This window comes from Pan paniscus, chromosome 3 (genome assembly GCF_029289425.2).
Source record: "Pan paniscus chromosome 3, NHGRI_mPanPan1-v2.0_pri, whole genome shotgun sequence".
Lineage (NCBI taxonomy): Eukaryota > Metazoa > Chordata > Mammalia > Primates > Hominidae > Pan > Pan paniscus.
In genome coordinates, this window is record NC_073252.2 from 126,643,859 (window position 1) to 126,662,867 (window position 19,009).

The 19,009-nt window shown below is 37.3% G+C and overlaps 1 protein-coding gene across 5 annotated transcripts in view; it reads right to left on the reverse strand.

Moving 5' to 3' along the window:
- Positions 1-209: 209 nt before the first annotated feature.
- Positions 210-19,009, reverse strand: part of SCLT1 (sodium channel and clathrin linker 1) — a 206,320-nt gene continuing 187,520 nt past the window's right edge. For all 5 annotated transcript variants that reach the window (XM_003823112.5, XM_034959139.3, XM_063603903.1 and 2 more), the window contains 3 exons: positions 7,266-7,344; positions 4,901-4,996; positions 210-756 (listed from right to left, as the gene is read on the reverse strand). In XM_003823112.5, the coding sequence (XP_003823160.1) occupies positions 694-756; positions 4,901-4,996; positions 7,266-7,344 (238 nt within the window). In that variant the 3' untranslated portion in view covers positions 210-693. The remainder of the gene's footprint in view (positions 757-4,900; positions 4,997-7,265; positions 7,345-19,009) is intronic.

Genomic DNA, 19,009 nt, shown 5'->3' on the forward strand with positions numbered 1-19,009 from the left:
AGGAACATGTATCTATGAAGATCAATAGGACTTCAATAGTTCAATGCCATGCAGTCTTAGCACCTAAGATCTCCATTTGATTAGTATTGCTTTAAGTAATATGTAAAAGACTCCTTCCAAATTCTTAAATATCAAGTTCCATAAATACTGAAAACCGTAAGTTAAAAATGAAGCACTACAATCATACATTAAAATACATGACAGCATCATTTTAGAAAGTGCACAATTTATTACATTTATGAGTTCATAATAAAATGGATACTTAGGAACTTTAAAAATGAGTTAGAAGTAACAATTAGATGTAAAATTCTCAAATCTTGGAAACTGAAATATTAAATTCTAGAATTTTCTTAAAAACTCTTTCTTATGAAAGAGAAATTTGCATAGTTTGAAAATTATTATGTCCTTTCAAGGGAAAAAGGAGGAATTAAAAAACAGACACATTGATGAAGGCAATGAGTTCTTCTCAGCTGGTTTATTCTCCACTGAAGCTCAATATAGGATTATATTTTCTTTACTTACAGGAAGTGGTCACTGCTCTGTTTTCCAATAACCCTCAAAACAGAACAACAATGCTTACGTGAAATAACACAAGCCTTAACTATTATACTTTGCAGGCTTTACCATTTCAATACACTTCTAGTCCAACTGCTTTCCCAACTCTAAAGTTCTGTGAGTGAACTATGAATATTTTTAAATATTTTCCAGATTCATCAGGGAGGCTGCTTTTCTTCTCTGCACTGTAATCACACTGAGCTGCAATTAAAATAAACAATCGGTAAGTAGTTACTTTTTCTGTGGAAAATCTTAGATTAATACAAAGAAGAATGCATCACAACCTATAAGTACTGAAATGGTCTTATTGGAAAGGGTTTTGTAAATGATCTTTTTCTTTTTGAGGCAATCTTGCTCTGTTGCCCAGGCTGGAGTACAGTGGTACAATCACAGCTCAATGTAGCCTTGACCTCCTAGGATCAAGTGATCCTTCTACTTCAGCCTCTTCAGTAGCCACTACACCTGGTTAATTTTAATTTTTAATTTTTTTCAGAGACAGGGTCTCACTACGTTGCCCAGACCAGCCTTGAACTCTTGGGCTCAAGCAATCCACCCACCTTGGTCTCAAAGTACTGGGATTATAGGTGTAAGCCACTGTGCCCAGTCAGTGATCATTTTAAAATTAATTTCTATTTTACTCTTGAAACTTTAAAATGTCTATTAATTTAGAGAAATGCAGGTCAAATAAGACATTCTATAGCTCAGGGTGATATGCTTAGAATTGTAAAACATATTCCAGATGGATGAAAAACATCTACATAAAAGTTAATCAGGAAAGTTTCTAAAACACAAACTAATGTAAGCCAACACAATTCAAGGCTGATAATAAAGTGATGATAGATTATAACAAGTAAAGTCTAATAGAAAAATAATCTTTAAATGTTAGTAGGAATTAATAACATATACACATAGTAAAAAAAGATCTAACAGTACAAAACGGTAGACAGCATAAAGGAAGTCTCGTTCCCATTGCTGTCTTTCATTCCATAGACCCCTCTCCAGATACAACCACTATTTCCAGTTTTAAAGTATGTTTCCGTAAATATTTTAAATGAGAATATATGTATTTCTTCATTCCTTTAATTTAAAAAATGATGAAAGTATTATAAACACTTTTCATCTTGTGTTTTTCTTCTAAATAATCTACCTTAGAAATAGCTCTATATTAGGCCTACTATACTTTATTCCTCTTAATAGCTGCAAACTGTTCCTCTGTATGAATACTCCATATAACCAGTCTGCTATTGTTGGGTATTTGTATGGTTTTTAATCTTTTAAAAGGAGAGACAATGCTTCAATCAGTATTTTTATATGTTTGCTTCCTGGCAAAAATGTTTCCAGGTGCAAGTGTGGGTCAAAGGTTATATACATTTACAGTTTTTGAAAGATACTGCCAAACTGTGCTCCGGAGACTGTACCAACATGTGCTTATATCAATAATATGTGAAAGTGCCAGCACAATGCATTTCCAAACTTCATGATCTGATAGGTAAAAAATGATGTGATTACAGTTTAAATTTGTATTTGTCTTATAGGTGAGGATGAACATCTTTTTAAATGTTTAAAAGCCATCTGTCCTTCTTTCTCCATAAACTTCCTTTATATATTTGTCTACCGGACTGTAGCATTTTTTGAAAACTTAGGTATCCTTTATATGTGTTTAGGGCATTAGCCTTTTGTCATATATGGTACAAATATTTTTCTCGGTTTGTCACTGACTTTATGACTTTTTCTGATACAGAAATTTGAAACTGTGATTATATTAATTTTTTTTCTTAGCTTCTAGGTTTTGTGTTCTTGCATTGAAAGGCTTCACCACACTGATTTAAAAAACTCATATGTTAACAGAACACAGTATGGCATTCAACCATTTAGAGTGATACACTTAGAATGGATGAATAACGTGTAGAGAAAGTTAATCAGAAAAGCACATTTAGAGCACAGTGCATCAGCACGATTCAGGGCTTGTATTGAACCAGTAACACGATGCTGCACTGCACTATGGTAAGTGTGATGTGTCAGAGATGATAATAATTTTTAAATTTTCTTCATTTTGTTAATATGCATTTAGTAGGATATTATTTCTAATAGCAATTTTTCAGTTTTTATAGGAAAATTAGAAGATTCAGAGAGGGCAAAGATAAAAATTAAAAAAATAAAATGTACGTCTTACAAACAAAGTTGATCACTTGGACTCATTTAAAACAGAAAAAATATTAACTCCAGGGAAGAAATTCCTTTTTGGGTAAGGGAAAAGTGCTGAATAATTACCTTCCATCTTCAAATAAGAACAGAATGGAAGGAGAAAAGCTTAGGGAAAGATTTGTTACAGAACAATTCGTGAAGTGGTTACTGACAAAACATTTTAAAAAGGTTAGTCAAAAGAACGGTGGAATCTTTGCCATTGGAGAGTTTAAACAACAGAAGAAACATCAGTACTAGACTGTTTAGGTTTAATTTTTTCAGGGGAGAAACTAAACTAGATGCTAACTGGTTATATAATTAATGTCCTGTAATCGTTCCCTTTTTACTATAGAACTCAAGGTAGTTGATTTTCGTAGACGTTTTCTTTGCCATTTGCCTTAAAAAAGGTAAACGTGAAGCTTTAAGGATTATGATACAGAAATTTAATTTCTTACATATCTGTCTAAATATCTACTTACCACTATAGGAAATGCTTTACATGTGTTAATTCTTTTGATCCTTTAATAACCATATGAGGGAGGTATTATTATCCTATATTAAACATGAGGAAACTGAGGCTTAGAGAAGTTGAAATTGCCCAAAGTCACAAGCTTTTACTTAATGGCACTAAATGGCACTAAGCGATTTGCCTGACACCAAAACACATACTCGCCAGATACTGTCCAGTGCACCTAACTTCTGTTACCTTATAACCTAAATACATTCTTGCATAATTAGCTAACCCATTAGTTAATTCATAACTTCATAAGACATAAAAATTATTTGAAAAGGCTGTAATTACTTTCAAGAGGGAGAGTAACAGAAGGATAAATTATTATTAAATTTTCTTTAAGTGGCATGCCATGTTCATAACAGAAGTAGATTCAAAAAAATCTGTAAATATCATGAACATAAACTGAATTCAGCAAGCAGAGTGGCTTTACTATGTATAAAATGCTGTAATAGTTAAGAATAATATTAATTTTGATTGAATAATACATTTATAAGCAAATATAATTAATAATATAGTAATTTGATTTGTTTTTGTTTTCTCACCTCCCCTATCTATCTATCCATTTCAACTGTCTGTGTCTAGTCTATAATCACTGAACTGGTCTCATTTTGTTCCTCATATGAGGGACTATTGCTCCTACTTTACAATCAAGGGCCTACTTCATTTATATGATGTGTGTGTATTAAGAGAAATTATCCCTTAGTATTTCATTGATATTCTGCATTTTCTACTCTATTTCCCACTGGACAACTTTTATATTGTATTTTAGATTTTTTTGGTCATATGAAAATATGCATTAAGTAAATTAACTTGTAAGCCAAGGAATTTTTTTCCACTGATAAGTAAAATAAAAACAAAGGTAGTGAAATTTGAAATATTACATTCAAAGCAATATTATCTACTTTCAAATCTGTTAGTGAATCTCTGCCTGGTTTTAGATAGGACATAATTCTAGAGCAGTGTTGTGTAACAGAACTTTTTGTTATGACAGAAATGTTCCACATCTATGCTGTCCAATGTGATAGCCCTAGCTACATATAGCTATTGAGCACTTGAAATCTGACTAGTATGACGGATGATTTCAATTTTAAATTTAATTTAATTTAAATTAATTTAAATATAAATAGTGGCCTGTGGCTAGAGGCTATGATTGTTAGACAGTATATGTCTTTTCTGTTTTTTTTTTTTGTTGTTGTTGATACAGAGTGAGGGTCTCACTCTGTCCGCCAGGCTGGAGTGCAGTAGCACAAACGTGGCTCACTGCAGCTTCGACTTCTTGGGCCCAAGCCATCCTCCTGCCTCAGCCTTCCCAGTAGTTGGAAACAGAGATATGCGCCACTATATTTGGCTAATTTTTAAAATTTTTTGTAGAGAAAAGGTATTGCCATGTTTTGCAGGATGGTCTTGAACTCTTGGCCTCAAGTGATCCTCCTGCCTAGGCCTCCCAAATTGCTGGCATTACAGTTGCGAGCCACCACGCATAGCTTATTTTTGTTTCCAATGTTTACTTTTTCAACCTCACATATTAAAGGGATTAATTTTAAAATATGTTAATCTAGTAAAAATAAACTATTAAGTTCCCTGGGAACTTCTAAAAAACTTATCTTTGAACTGTTTATTATCTAGGGATAAGAGGATGCTCCCTACCTGCTGGGAAGCTGAAGCAGCTCTCTCTTCTGCCTGACTTAGACGCCTTTGAAGTCTGTTGGCTTTTTCTTGATGCTCTAGAATTAGCTTTTCATTCTATTAAGGGGAAATAGAAAACAAGTTAGAAATCCATATGTGACATGGAGATGTTTTGTGGAATAATCAACGAAAAATCTGGACATCACTTTACCACTTATAAAATACAAAGAATATTATCTCCAAATTTACATTTTTCAAGTTATGAGCTTTAAAATACAAACTTGGTTTTACATTCTTAATAAATTGTTTTCTTTCTCCCACATGCCAGCAAAGAAAGTGAATTAACAAATCTCAAAGCAAAATGACTCGGAAGAATAAGACTTTCAATTTGTGAAGGTCACTGCTTCAGAATCACCTGGACTGTGAAAGCACAGACTGCTGGGCCTTACAACCAGAGCTTTAGTAGGGGTGGGATGAACTGTTTCTGTATGTTCCCCAAGACATCTGCATACTCCAGAGTCTATTAGGGTCAAAAGAGCTATTAGGCACTGTTAGGGGTTGAATTGTGTCCTAACCCCCAGTACCTGGGAATGTGACCTTATTTGCAAAGAGAGTCCTTGCTGATGATCAAGTTGAGATGAGATCATTAGGGTGGACCATAATCCATATGACTGGTGTCTTCATAAAAGGGGAAATTTGGACACAGAGACACACATGTACAAAGGAAAGACAAGTTGAAGACACAGAGAGAACACAATCTACAAGCCAAAGAATGTCTGAGGCTACCAGAAGCTGGGAGAAAGGCATGGAACAGATTCTCCCTCACAGCTCTCAGAAGGAACCAACAATGTCAACACCTCAATTTTGGACTTCTAGCCTCTGGAACTAAGAGACAATTATTTTGCGTTGTTTAAGCCACCCAGTTTCTAATACTTTGTTATGGCAAGAACTATACAGGCATCATGAATACAAAGCTGTCACAACATACTGTCAGACAGACAAGTGCAAATAATCTATCAATTAAAAAATGGATTAGCTCTCTCCACACTTACTAGCCTGGTTATAGTACATCTGAAAAAAATATTTTTGTACAACTAGAATTGTTAAACAGTTTTTCTGGCACTTATCTGAATGAGATAATAATACAAGCCTAATCAGGAAGAGTTAGAAAAACACATTTTCTATAAAGAACCAGAAACTTATAGTTCCCATGTCCTAACATACAAGTGATAAGAATGAATGTTATGGCTATTACAGTAATATAAAATATTGAAATAACAGTATCCTGCTAAAATGAGCTTATTATATTTCTTATTATGCCCAAAAGCAAAATTAAATGTTATGAAGAGAACTATATTGGCTGGCCCAATTTACCAAGATGTTTAAATATGTAGCCTCTAAATTTTAAGAAGCACATCATATGCTAGAGAAAACGGGGGAAAAAATTCCATCATCTGTAATAATCATTTTCATATTTATACGCAGACTTCATATAATGCAACTTCTTCTATACTGCTACCATAATGGTTGAGGAACAGTTCAGATTGGATAAATCCTAATATATGCAACTGTTCCTTTTCTATTCATCATTTTGGTTGCTTTTGATCTTCCTATATTATTAACATTACTGTACTGAGTACCTTCTTTCAAATTTTTTTGTATTTTAAATTACTCATTAGAATAGATATCTGGAAATGGGAGCTACCTGAAAGATTATTTCAATGGCTATTCCTCAATTAACTTCTAAATGGCTCATATCAATTCATAATGCCATGATGCTTAGGAGTAACGATTTCACTATAGCTACTACAGTAGACCACAAAGATGGAGTAGACCATATATTCAGAGAAATTCCAACAAACATTTGAAGTTAGAACATCAAATGAAGACATCTAAAAAGCCTCAATCATAATCCAAAAATTGTTTACTTTTTGAATGCCTCAAGGAAAAAAACTTGAACTCTTGCTATATTTAGTTCTAAGGCATAAATCTAAATATATTTTAATATATTCCAGTAGGCAAAAGTATTTTTTATGTGATGTGTCTTTTGGGATGGATTAAAATGAAAAAAGATGAATGGGTTAAAAAATAATTTTAGAGATGCATAAGAATAAAGGGGATCCTAATACGTTCTCTGAAATACTACACAAGTTCTACTGGTAAAACAGAAATAAGAGCTCTACCTTTTATTATTTACATATGATGAATCACTGATGTTCAAAGCTTTTATTCACATTATATTGCGTGTGGGCTTTTAGGGTTATGGATGATTTCTGTATTGTTATTTCCAAGTAGAGAAATAATTTGGATTTGGCTCAGGTAAAATTCTATAACATGTGTATCAAGCTGCAGCAGAAAGCACTTCCCAGGGGAGTCATTATCTCACCTCAGCTACCTTTTCATTTGCCATTTCCAGCTGAGAAAGCAGCTCTTGGGTATGAAGTTTCTGTCGACTCAGCTCACTCCTATTAAGAGCACCAAAAAATCCATTAATATAATTGTTCCAAATAGAAAACAGAATCTTTATTAGCAAGATACATGTTCATGATTTGAACAAAAATATCATCTTGAGGTGGAAAATAAAGTCACTTACCAATAGACCATATCTCAAGGACTCGTTTATTTCTTTTTAACAAAACACACATATATTCTAGAGATTAGTTGCACAACAATGTGTATACATGTAACACTATTGAATTGTACACTTAAAAATAGTTAAGGTGGTAAGTTTTATGTGTATTTTATCATAATTTAAAAAATTTTATCACAATTAAAATGGTAAATTTTATGTATATTTTGCCAAACTAAAAAAAGCAAAATAAAAATACATATTTTAAAAGTACAAAAGTATCTTCAACATTATTTTGAGATACTATTAGACACTAAAATAAAAGCATACTCATATTAAAAAGATACAGTATTTATTATTACAAAATCTTGTAAGCTACTGTGCTTCTTAGCTATAGTATGCTTTTTTTTTTTTTTTTTTGAGATGGAGTCTCATTCTGTAGCCCAAACTGAAGTGCAGTGGCATGATCTTGGCTCACTGCAACCTCTGCCTCCCAGGGTCAAGTGATTCTCATGCCTCAACCTCCCAAGTAGCTGGGACTACAGGCTTGCACCACCACGCCTGGATAATTTTTTGTATTTTAGTAGAGACGGGGTTTCACCATGTTGCCAAGGTTGGTCTTGAACTCCTCAGCTCAAGCAATCCACCCTCCTTGGCCTCCCAAAGTGCTGGGATTATAGGCATGAGCCACTGTGCCTGGCCTTAGTATGCATTTGTAAGATTCATATACAGTGCTTTTTAGGGGAGCTCAACTCTTAGAAATTTAAGGAAACATTAATTACTCCAGTATCACTTCAGTGCAGTATAGTTAGAATTCTTATTTATGTTTTGGTTGTAAATGTACTGTATTTTACTCATTCATATCATTTATGCTTCATTAGCTGAAATTATCTTACGCACAGAACTGTCTTCTTGTTGTTGTTCAACGTATAAGTATTCTATTGCTTTTAGCCAAATGTCACTTCAAGAGTTTCAGGTTAAGGGTACATATAATGTAGCCTTAAAAGTAATCTGAACAAATATCAGATAAATTTGTGAGTATTACATATAAGGAATCAATGACATTCAAAGCTTTTCTTCACATCACACTGTGTGTGAACTTTTAGGGTTATGATGATTATGGATGATTTCTGTATCATTATTTCCAAGTAGAGAATTAATTTGGATTTGGCTCAGGTGAAATCCTTGATTCAGTATCGACTTCTATCCTTTGACCTTACTTGTGCTTCTTAAATCAATCAACAGATTAGCACTTCCAAAATAACTTCAGCTTTGATTTTTTTCAAATGAGCCAGCAAACAGCCTAAAAACTTGGTAAGCCTCTCGAGTATCCTATAGTTGAGTGAATAGTTGCTAAAAATAACAAGTAATTTGTTATAAATATATAAAACAAAAAGCAATGTCATCCACTATTCAATTATACAAATAGTTACTGAACATTCGTTACAGGCCAGGTGCAAGGTATGTGGTGGCAAACATAATTGTTGTCATCACAGAACTGACAGACTACGAGAGAGATCAGTTATTCTAACTTAGTGATTTCATAAACACAGGTTCATTGACTATGAGGAGTTTGGGTATCTATCATTAATTCCATGACAGACAAACCAAAATATATTGTTTTAGCTTTGAGTGATAATGACAAAATAGAATAAATTATTATGCTTACTTTAATGTATCTTGTGCAGCTTAAAATTACTGCCCAACCATCCCCCCGACAACATAAGAAAAAAAACAACTAAAGAATGATGAACAAAATGACTAGTGGTCAGTCTTCTAGGTCAAATGTAATTACAGGTAAAAGTTACGCATATTAGTGCTGATGAAAAATAAATTGTGAGTATAATTGAGATTAAGATGAAACGATGAACACATTTATAAAGTTAGCCAACATTCAGTTTACACAAAACCTTTTCAGGAAAACACCTACTGGTATAATTTCATGCCTAAACTATTCTTCACTTACTTACTCAAGACAATCTTAATGATGGATAGTAATGATTTTCCACAATATTTAAGATCACAAAGACACAAATCATTAAATGAAAATATACTTTGTTACCCTTAATCTATGTAAATATTTATCTCTTTATATATCAAGCTCTGTCTCCCCCATTGGATAGTGAGCAACTTCGTTATTCATCTTTGTACTCAACAAAGCTTGGCAAATAATAGTGAAAATGATGTGATGATGATAATAAGAGCAAACATTTCCATAGTATTTGCTTACAATGTGCCAGGCACTGTTCTAGGTGCTTTCATAAATTAATTTAATATTTAGTTTGCATGACTAATATATAAAATCTCCATTTTTTTTTGAGATGGAGTCTTGCTCTGTCCCCCAGGCTGGAGTGCAGTGGTGCCATCTCGGCTCACTGCAAGCTCTGCCTCCCAGGCTCATGCCATTCTCCTGCCTCAGCCTCCCAAGTAGCTGGGACTACAGGCACCCGCCACCACGCCCAGCTAATTTTTGTATTTTTAGTAGAGATGAGGTTTCACCATATTAGCCAGGATGGTCGCAATCTCCTGACCTCGTGAGCCACCCTCCTCGGCCTCCCAAAGTGTTGGGATTACAGGCGTGAGCCACTGTGCCCAGCCCCGAAATCCCAATTTTTACATATGAGAAAATTAAAAAACAGAAATTAAAAAAATAAGTAACTTGCCTAGGGTCACATAGCCTGTCAGGTTTTTTGTTTGTTTGTTTGTTTTTTGAGAGAGGGTCTCACTCTGTCACCCAGGCCAGAGTGCAGTGGCACAATCACGGCTCACTGCAGCCTCCACCTCCCAGGCTCAGGTGGTCCTCTTGCCTCAGCCTCCTGAGTAGCTGAGCCTTCAGGTGCATGCCATCATGCCCGGCTAGATTTTTTGTATTTTTTGTAGAGATAGGGTTTTACCATATTGCCCAGGTTGATCTAGAACTCCTGGGCTCAAGCAGTCCTCCCACCTTGGCCTCCTGAAGTGTTGAGATTACAGGTGTGAGCCACTGCATCTGGCTGCTTGTCAGTTGTAGAGTCAAGATTTAAAAAACTTGGTCCTTTGATTCCAAAGTCCGTGCTCTTAACCACTGCCCTATACTGCAACATGGCAGGCAAATAATGAAAGTTCATTGAGTAAGTAACACACACACACACACACACACACACACACAGAGAGAGAGAGAGAGTATATGTGTGTGTGTATGTGTATTAGGCCTTCTAGGAATATGAAAATTTATGTACTTACTTGGAAAGCTAACAGTTAAATTTTTACTTCAGACTTCTCCCCTAAAAGTCCAGTCTTAAATTCAAACTTAACAAGCCTAATATCAAGCTTTTTGCATTGTCCCACAAATCTACTTCTCATCCTGCTCCTCAGTTTTTATACTGACATCTCAGCCCTAGGTGTCTAGGTTAAAAAGCTTAAAGTCAACTCCTATTTCTCACTTTGTCTTTCCTTTTTTTTGTGAGATGGAGTCTCGCTGTGTCTCCCCGGCTTGAGTGCAGTGGCGTGATCTCGGCTCACTGCAACCTCCGCCTCCCGCTTCAAGTGATTCTCCTGCCCCAGCCTCCCCAGTAGCTGGGATTACAGGCACCCACCACCATGCCCAACTAATTTTTGTATTTTTAGTAGAGATGGGGTACCACCATGTTGGCCAGGCTGGTATCAAACTCCTGACCTCAGGTGATCCACCCTCCTTGGCCTCCTAAACTGCTGGGATTACAGGCATGAGCCACCGTGCCCAGCTTCTCACTGTCTTAAATGCAACATCTCATTTACCCTGAAAGAGACTCTCTCTTTGATACGTCTCTTGCATCTATTTTTCATTCCTATTCAGTGTTACCATCCCAATTCAAGTCCTTAGAACTTAATTCTTAGAGTTATTGTAATAACGAGCTGCTTGGGTTTCTCAATATCAGGTGAAACAATATATGTAAAGCACTCTACCACAGGGCATATGAATGTACTCAACTAATATAGTGGGTTTCCCTCTCTAAACCATGTATCTCTAGCATATTTCTCTTTCTAAAACACCACTTTAATAATTTGCTTCTTTGAGCGATAATCTTCAATGGCTCTCAGCTATTGGACAAAATAGTCCAAATTCCTGAGAATGTCATAAGATCCTCCAAAATTTTGTGTAGTTTATCTTTCCAACCTTATCCCCAACAGGAACCTTCCACACTTCAGTTGGGCTCTCACTGTCTCGAAAACAAACTGCATATGTATTACCTCAGGATCAGGTTTATATTATTTTTTAGATTGTGTTTTTCGGATTTCCCATTACAATTCTGCCCATTCTTTAAGACTGCACCCTTGGTGGGGTGAAGCCAAGATGGCTGAATAGGAACAGCTCCAGTCTACAGCTCCCAGCATGAGCAACGCAGAAGATGGGTGATTTCTGCATTTCCAACTGAGGTACCAGGTTCATCTCACTGGGGAGTGTCAGAAAGCGGGTGCAGGACAGTGGGTGCAGCGCACCTAGCATGAGCCGAAGCAGGGCGAGGCATTGCCTCACCTGGGAAGTGCAAGGGGTCAGGGAATTCCCTTTCCTAGTCAAAGAAAGGGGTGACAGACGGCACCTGGAAAATCAGGTCACTCCCGCCCTAATACTGAGCTTTTCCAACAGTCTTAGCAAACGGCACACCAGGAGATTATATCCTGTGCATGGCTCGAAGGGTCCTACGCCCACGGAGCCTCGCTCACTGCTAGCACAGCAGTCTGAGATCAAACTGCAAGGCGGCAGCGAGGCTGGGGGAGGGGCGCCCACCATTGCCAAAGCTTGAGTAGGTAAATAAAGTGGCCAGGAAGCTCAAACTGGATGGAGCTCACCGTAGCTCAAGGAGGCCTGCCTGCCTCTGTAGGCTCCACCTCTGGGGGCAGGGCATTGCCAAACAAAAGGTAGCAGAATCCTTTGCAGACTTAAATGTCCCTGTCTGACAGCTTTGAAGAGAGTAGTGGTTCTCCCAGCACGCAGCTGGAGATCTGAGAACGGACAGACTGCCTCCTCAAGTGGGTCCCTGACCCCCGAGTAGCCTAACTGGGAGGTACCCCCCAGTACCGGGTACTGGCCAGGTGCTCCTCTGAGACAAAACTTCCAGAGGAACGAACAGGCAGCAACATTTGCTGTTCACCAACATCCACTGTTCTGCAGCCTCTGCTGCTGATACCCAGGCAAACAGGGTCTGGAGTGGACCTCCAGCAAACTCCAACAGACCTGCAGCTGAGGGTCCTGACTGTTAGAAGGAAAACTAACAAACAGAAAGGACATCCACACCAAAACCCCATCTGTACGTTATCATCATCAAAGAGCAAAAGTAGATAAAACCACAAAGATGGGGAAAAAACAGAGCAGAAAAACTGGAAACTCTAAAAATCAGAGTGCCTCTTCTCCTCCAAAGGAACGCAGCTCCTCACCAGCAATGGAACAAAGCTGGACGGAGAATGACTTTGACGAGTTGAGAGAAGAAGTCTTCAGACGATCAAACTACTCCCAGCTAAAGTAGGAAGTTTGAACCCATGGCAAAGAAGTTAAAAACCTTGAAAAAAAATTAAGACGAATGGCTAACTAGAATAATGAATGCAGAGAAGTCCTTAAAGGACCTGATGGAGCTGAAAGCCAAGGCTCGAGAACTACCTGACGAATGCACAAGCCTCAGTAGCCGATTCGATCAACTAGAAGAAAGGGTATCAGTGATGGAAGATCAAATGAATGAAATGAAGCGAGAAGAGAAGTTTAGAGAAAAAAAATAAAAAGAAACGAACAAAGCCTCCAAGAAATATGGGACTATGTGAAAAGACCAAATCTACGTCTGACTGGTGTACCTGAAAGTGACAGGGAGAATGGAACCAAGTTGGAAAACACTCTGCAGGATATTATCCAGGAGAACTTCCCCAATCTAGCAAGGCAGGCCAACATTCACATTCAGGAAATACAGAGAATGCCACAAAGATACTCCTCAAGAACAGCAACTCCAAGACACATAATTGTCAGATTCACCAAAGTTGAAATGAAGGAAAAAATGTTAAGGGCAGCCAGAGAGAAAGATCGGGTTACCCACAAAAGGAAGCCCATCAGACTAACAGCTGATCTCTCAGCAGAAACTCTACAAGCCAGAAGAGAGTGGGGGCCAATATTCAATATTCTTAAAGAAAAGAATTTTCAACCCAGAATTTCATATCCAGCCAAACTAAGCTTCATAAGTGAAGGAGAAATAAAATCCTTTACAGACAAGCAAATGCTGAGAGATTTTGTCACCACCAGGCCTGCCCTAAAAGAGCTCCTGAAGGAAGCACTAAACATGGAAAGGAACAACTGGTACCAGCCACTGCAAAAACATGCCAAATTGTAAAGACCATTGAGGCTAGGAAAAAACTGCATCAACTAACGAGCAAAATCACCAGCTAACATCATAATGACAGGATCAAATTCACACATAACAATATTAATCTTAAATGTAAATGCGCTAAATGCTCCAATTAAAAGACACAGGCTGGCAAATTGGATAAAGAGTCAAGACACATCAGTGTGCTGTATTCAGGAAACCCATCTCACCTGCAGAGACACACATAGGCTCAAAATAAAGGGATGGAGGAAGATCTACCAAGCAAATGGAAAACACAAAAAGACAGGGGTTGCAATCCTAGTCTCTGATAAAACAGACTTTAAAACAACAAAGATCAAAAGAGACAAAGAAGGCCATTACATAATGGTAAAGGGATCAATTCAACAAGAAGAGCTAACTATCTTAAATATATATGCACCCAATATAGGAGCACCCAGATTCATAAAGCAAGTCCTTAGAGACCTACAAAGAGACTTAGACTCCCACACAATAATAATGGGAGACTTTAACACCCCACTGTCAACATTAGACAGATCAACGAGACAGAAAGTTAACAAGGATATCAAGGAATTGAACTCAGCTCCGTACCAAGCAGACCTAATAGACATCTACACAACTCTCCACCCCAAATCAACAGAATATACATTCTTCTCAGCACCACACTGCACTTATTCCAAAATTGACCACATAGTTGGAAGTAAAGCACTCCTCAGCAAATGTAAAAGAGCAGAAATTATAACAAACTGTCTCTCAGACCACAGTGCAATCAAACTAGAGCTCACGATTAAGAAACTCACTCAAAACCGCTCAACTACATGGAAACTGAACAACCTGCTCCTGAATGACTACTGGGTACATAACAAAATGAAGGCAGAAATAAAGATGTTCTTTGAAACCAACGAGAACAAAGACACAACATACCAGAATCTCTGGGACACGTTCAAAGCAGTGTGTAGAGGGAAATTTATAGCACTAAATGCCCATAAGAGAAAGCAGGAAAGATCGAAAATTGACACCCTAACATCACAATTAAAAGAACTAGAGAAGCAAGAGCAAACACATTCAAAAGCTAGCAGATGGCAAGAAATAACTAAGATCAGAGCAGAAGTGAAGGAAATAGAGACACAAAAATCCCTTCAAAAAATCAATGAATCCGGGAGCTGGTTTTTTGAAAAGATCAACAAAATTGATAGACCACTAGCAAGACTAATAAAGAAGAAAACAGAGAAGAATCAAATAGATGCAATAAAAAATGATAAAGGGGATATCACCACCAATGTCACAGACATGCAAACTACCATCAGAGAATACTATAAACACCTCTACGCAAATAAACTAGAAAATCTAGAAGAAATGGATAAATTCCTTGACACATACACCCTCTGAAGACTAAACCAGGAAGAAGCTGAATCTCTGAATAGACCAATAACAGGCTCTGAAATTGAGGCAATAATTCATAGCTTACCAACCAAAAAAAGTCCAGGACCAGATGGATTCACAGCCGAATTCTACCAGAGGTACAAGGAGGAGCTGGTACCATTCCTTCTGAAACTATCCCAATCAATAGAAAAAGAGGGAGTGCTCCCTAACTCATTTTATGAGGCCAGCATCATCCTGATACCAAAGCCTGGCAGAGACACAACAAAAAAAGAGAATTTTAGACCAATATCCCTGATGAACATCAATGCAAAAATCCTCAATAAAATACTGGGAAACCGAATCCAGCAGCACATCAAAAAGCTTATCCACCATGATCAAGTGGGCTTCATCCCTGGGATGCCAGGCTGGTTCAACATATGCAAATCAATAAACATAATCCAGCATATAAACAGAACCAATGACAAAAACCATAAGATTATCTCAATAGATGCAGAAAAGGCCTCTGACAAAATTCAACAACCATTCATGCTAAAAACTCTCAATAAATTAGGTATTAATGGGACGTATCTCAAAATAATAAGAGCTATCTATGACAAACCCACAGCCAATATCATATTGAATGGGCAAAAACTGGAAGCATTCCCTTTGAAAACTGGCACAAGACAGGGATGCCCTCTCTCACCACTCCTATTCAACATAGTGTTGGAAGTTCTGGCCAGGGCAATCAGGCAGGAGAAGGAAATAAAGGGTATTCAATTAGGAAAAGAGGAAGTCAAATTGTCCCTGTTTGCAGATGACATGATTGTATATCTAGAAAACCCCATTGTCTCAGCCCAAAATCTCCTTAAGCTGATAGGCAACTTCAGCAAAGTCTCAGGATACAAAATCAATGTGCAAAAATCACAAGAATTCTTATACACCAATAACAGACAAACAGAGAGCCAAATCATGAGTGAACTCCCATTCACAATTGCTTCAAAGAGAATAAAATACCTAGGGATCCAACTTATAAGGGACGTGAAGGACCTCTTCAAGGAGAACTACAAACCACTGCTCAAGGAAATAAAAGAGGATACAAACAAATGGAAGAACATTCCACAAGCATGGGTAGGAAGAATCAATATCATGAAAATGGCCATACTGCCCAAGGTAATTTATAGATTCAATGCCATCCCCATCAAGCTACCAATGACTTTCTTCAAGAATTGGAAAAAACTACTTTAAAGTTCATATGGAACCAAAAAAAGAGCCGGCATCGCCAAGTCAATCCTAAGCCAAAAGAATAAAGCTGGAGGCATCATGCTACTTGACTTCAAACTATACTACAAGGCTACAGTAACCAAAACAGCATGGTACTGGTACCAAAACAGAGATACAGACCAATGGAACAGAACACAGCCCTCAGAAATAATGCCACATATCTACAACCATCTGATCTTTGACAAACCTGAGAAAAACAAGCAATGGGGAAAGGATTCCCTATTTAATAAATGGTGCTGGGAAAACTGGCTAGCCATATGTAGAAAGCTGAAACTGGATCCCTTCCTTACACCTTATACAAAAATCAATTCAAGATGGATTAAAGACTTAAATGTTAGACCTAAAACTATAAAAACCCTAGAAGAAAACCTAGGCAATACCATTCAGGACATAGGCATGGGCAAGGACTTCATGTCTAAAACACCAAAAGCAATGGCAACAAAAGCCAAAATTGACAAATGGGATCTAATTAAACTAAAGAGCTTCTGCACAGCAAAAGAAACTACCCTCAGAGTGAACAGGCAACCTACAGAACGGGAGAAAATTTTTGCAATCTACTCATCTGACAAAGGGCTAATATCCAGAATCTACAATGAACTCAAACAAATTTACAAGAAAAAAACAACCCCATCAAAAAGTGGGTGAAGGACATGAACAGACACTTCTCAAAAGAAGACATTTATGCAGCCAAAAGACACATGAAAAAATGCTCATCATCACTGGCCATCAGAGAAATGCAAATCAAAACCACAATGAGATACCATCTCACACCAGTTAGAATGGCAATCATTAAAAAGTCAGGAAACAACAGGTGCTGGAGAGGATGTGGAGAAATAGGTACACTTTTACACCATTGGGACTGTTAACTAGTTCAACCATTGTGGAAGTCAGTGTGGCAATTCCTCAGGGATCTAGAACTAGAAATACCATTTGACCCAGCAATCCCATTACTGGGTATATACCCAAAGGATTATAAATCATGCTGCTATAAAGACACATGCACACATATGTTTATTGTGGCACTATTCACAATAGCAAAGACCTGGAGCCAACCCAAATGTGCAACAATGATAGACTGGATTAAGAAAATGTGGCACATATACACCATGGAATACTATGGAGCCATAAAAAAGGATGAGTTCATGTCCTTTGTAGGGACATGGATGAAGCTGGAAACCATCATTCTCAGCAAACTATAGCAAGGACAAAAAACCAAACACCGCATGTTCTCACTCTTGGGTGGGAATTGAACAATGAGAACACATGGACACAGGAAGGGGAACATCACACACCAGGGCCTATTGTGGGGTGGGGGGAGGGGGGAGGGATAGCATTTGGAGATATACCTAATGTTAAATGATGAGTTACTGGGTGCAGCACACCAACATGGCACATGTATACATATGTAACTAACCTGCATGTTGTACACATGTACCCTAAAACTTAAAGTATAATAAAAAAAAAAATTTAAAAAAAAGACTGCACCCTTGTCCCCCTTCTTTTCAGGTCTCCTTTCCATTCATTTTAGTCCAGACAGCTTTCTTTACACATCAAATCTTTATGATACTAAATATTTATTTTATGTATAAGAGATTTATCAATCCTGTATTATAATGCTAGTATTTTACATATATGTATAGATATGCACATATATGTACACATACATACATACACACATTCTTCTAAGTGGAATAGGAACTTTTTTTTGTTTTTGTTTTGAGATGGGGGTCTTGCTGTATTGCCCAGGCTGGAGTGCAGTGGTACAATCATGGCTCACTGCAGCCTTGACCTTCTGGGCTCAAGTGATCCTCCCACCTCAGCCTCCCAAGCAGCTGGCTTGGCTAATCTTGCCTGGCTAATCTTGTGTTTTGTAGAGATGATGTCTCATTATATTGTCCAGGTTGGTCTCAAACTCCTGGGCTCAAGCGAGCCTCCCACCTCGGCTTCCCAAAGTGCTGGGATTATAGTTGTGAGCCACCGTACCCAGGAGAAACTTTTAAAAGAAGGATTATTTTTAGTTTCCACAATATCTACCACGCTGCTTTACAAATCCAAATGGAGTCATGCATCACTTTATAATAGGAATACATTCTGAGAAATTCATCATTAATTTTATTGTTGTATGAACACCACAGAGTTTGCTACACAAACCTAGATGGTAACATCTACTACACACCTAGGCAAAATATTAATAGTATAGCCTACTGCTCCTAGGCTACAAACCTGTACAGCATGTTACTGTAGTGAAGACTGTAAACAATTTTAACAGTGTAAGTTTTCGTGTATCTACACATAGAAAAGGTACAGTAAAAATACTGTATAAAAGATAAAAAATGGTACATCTGTATAGGGTACTTGCCATAAATGGAGCCTGCAGGACTGGAAGTTTCTATGTTTGAGTCAGTGAGTGAGTGGAGAATGAATGGGAAGGCCTAGGACATTACTTTACACTTCTGTAGACTTTACAAACACTGTATACTGAAGCTACACTAAATTTATAAAAACATATTTTTTCTGCAACACTAACCTTAGCCTACTGTAACTTTTTACTTTATAAAATTTTTAATTTTTTAACTTTTGACTCTAAAACACAAATGT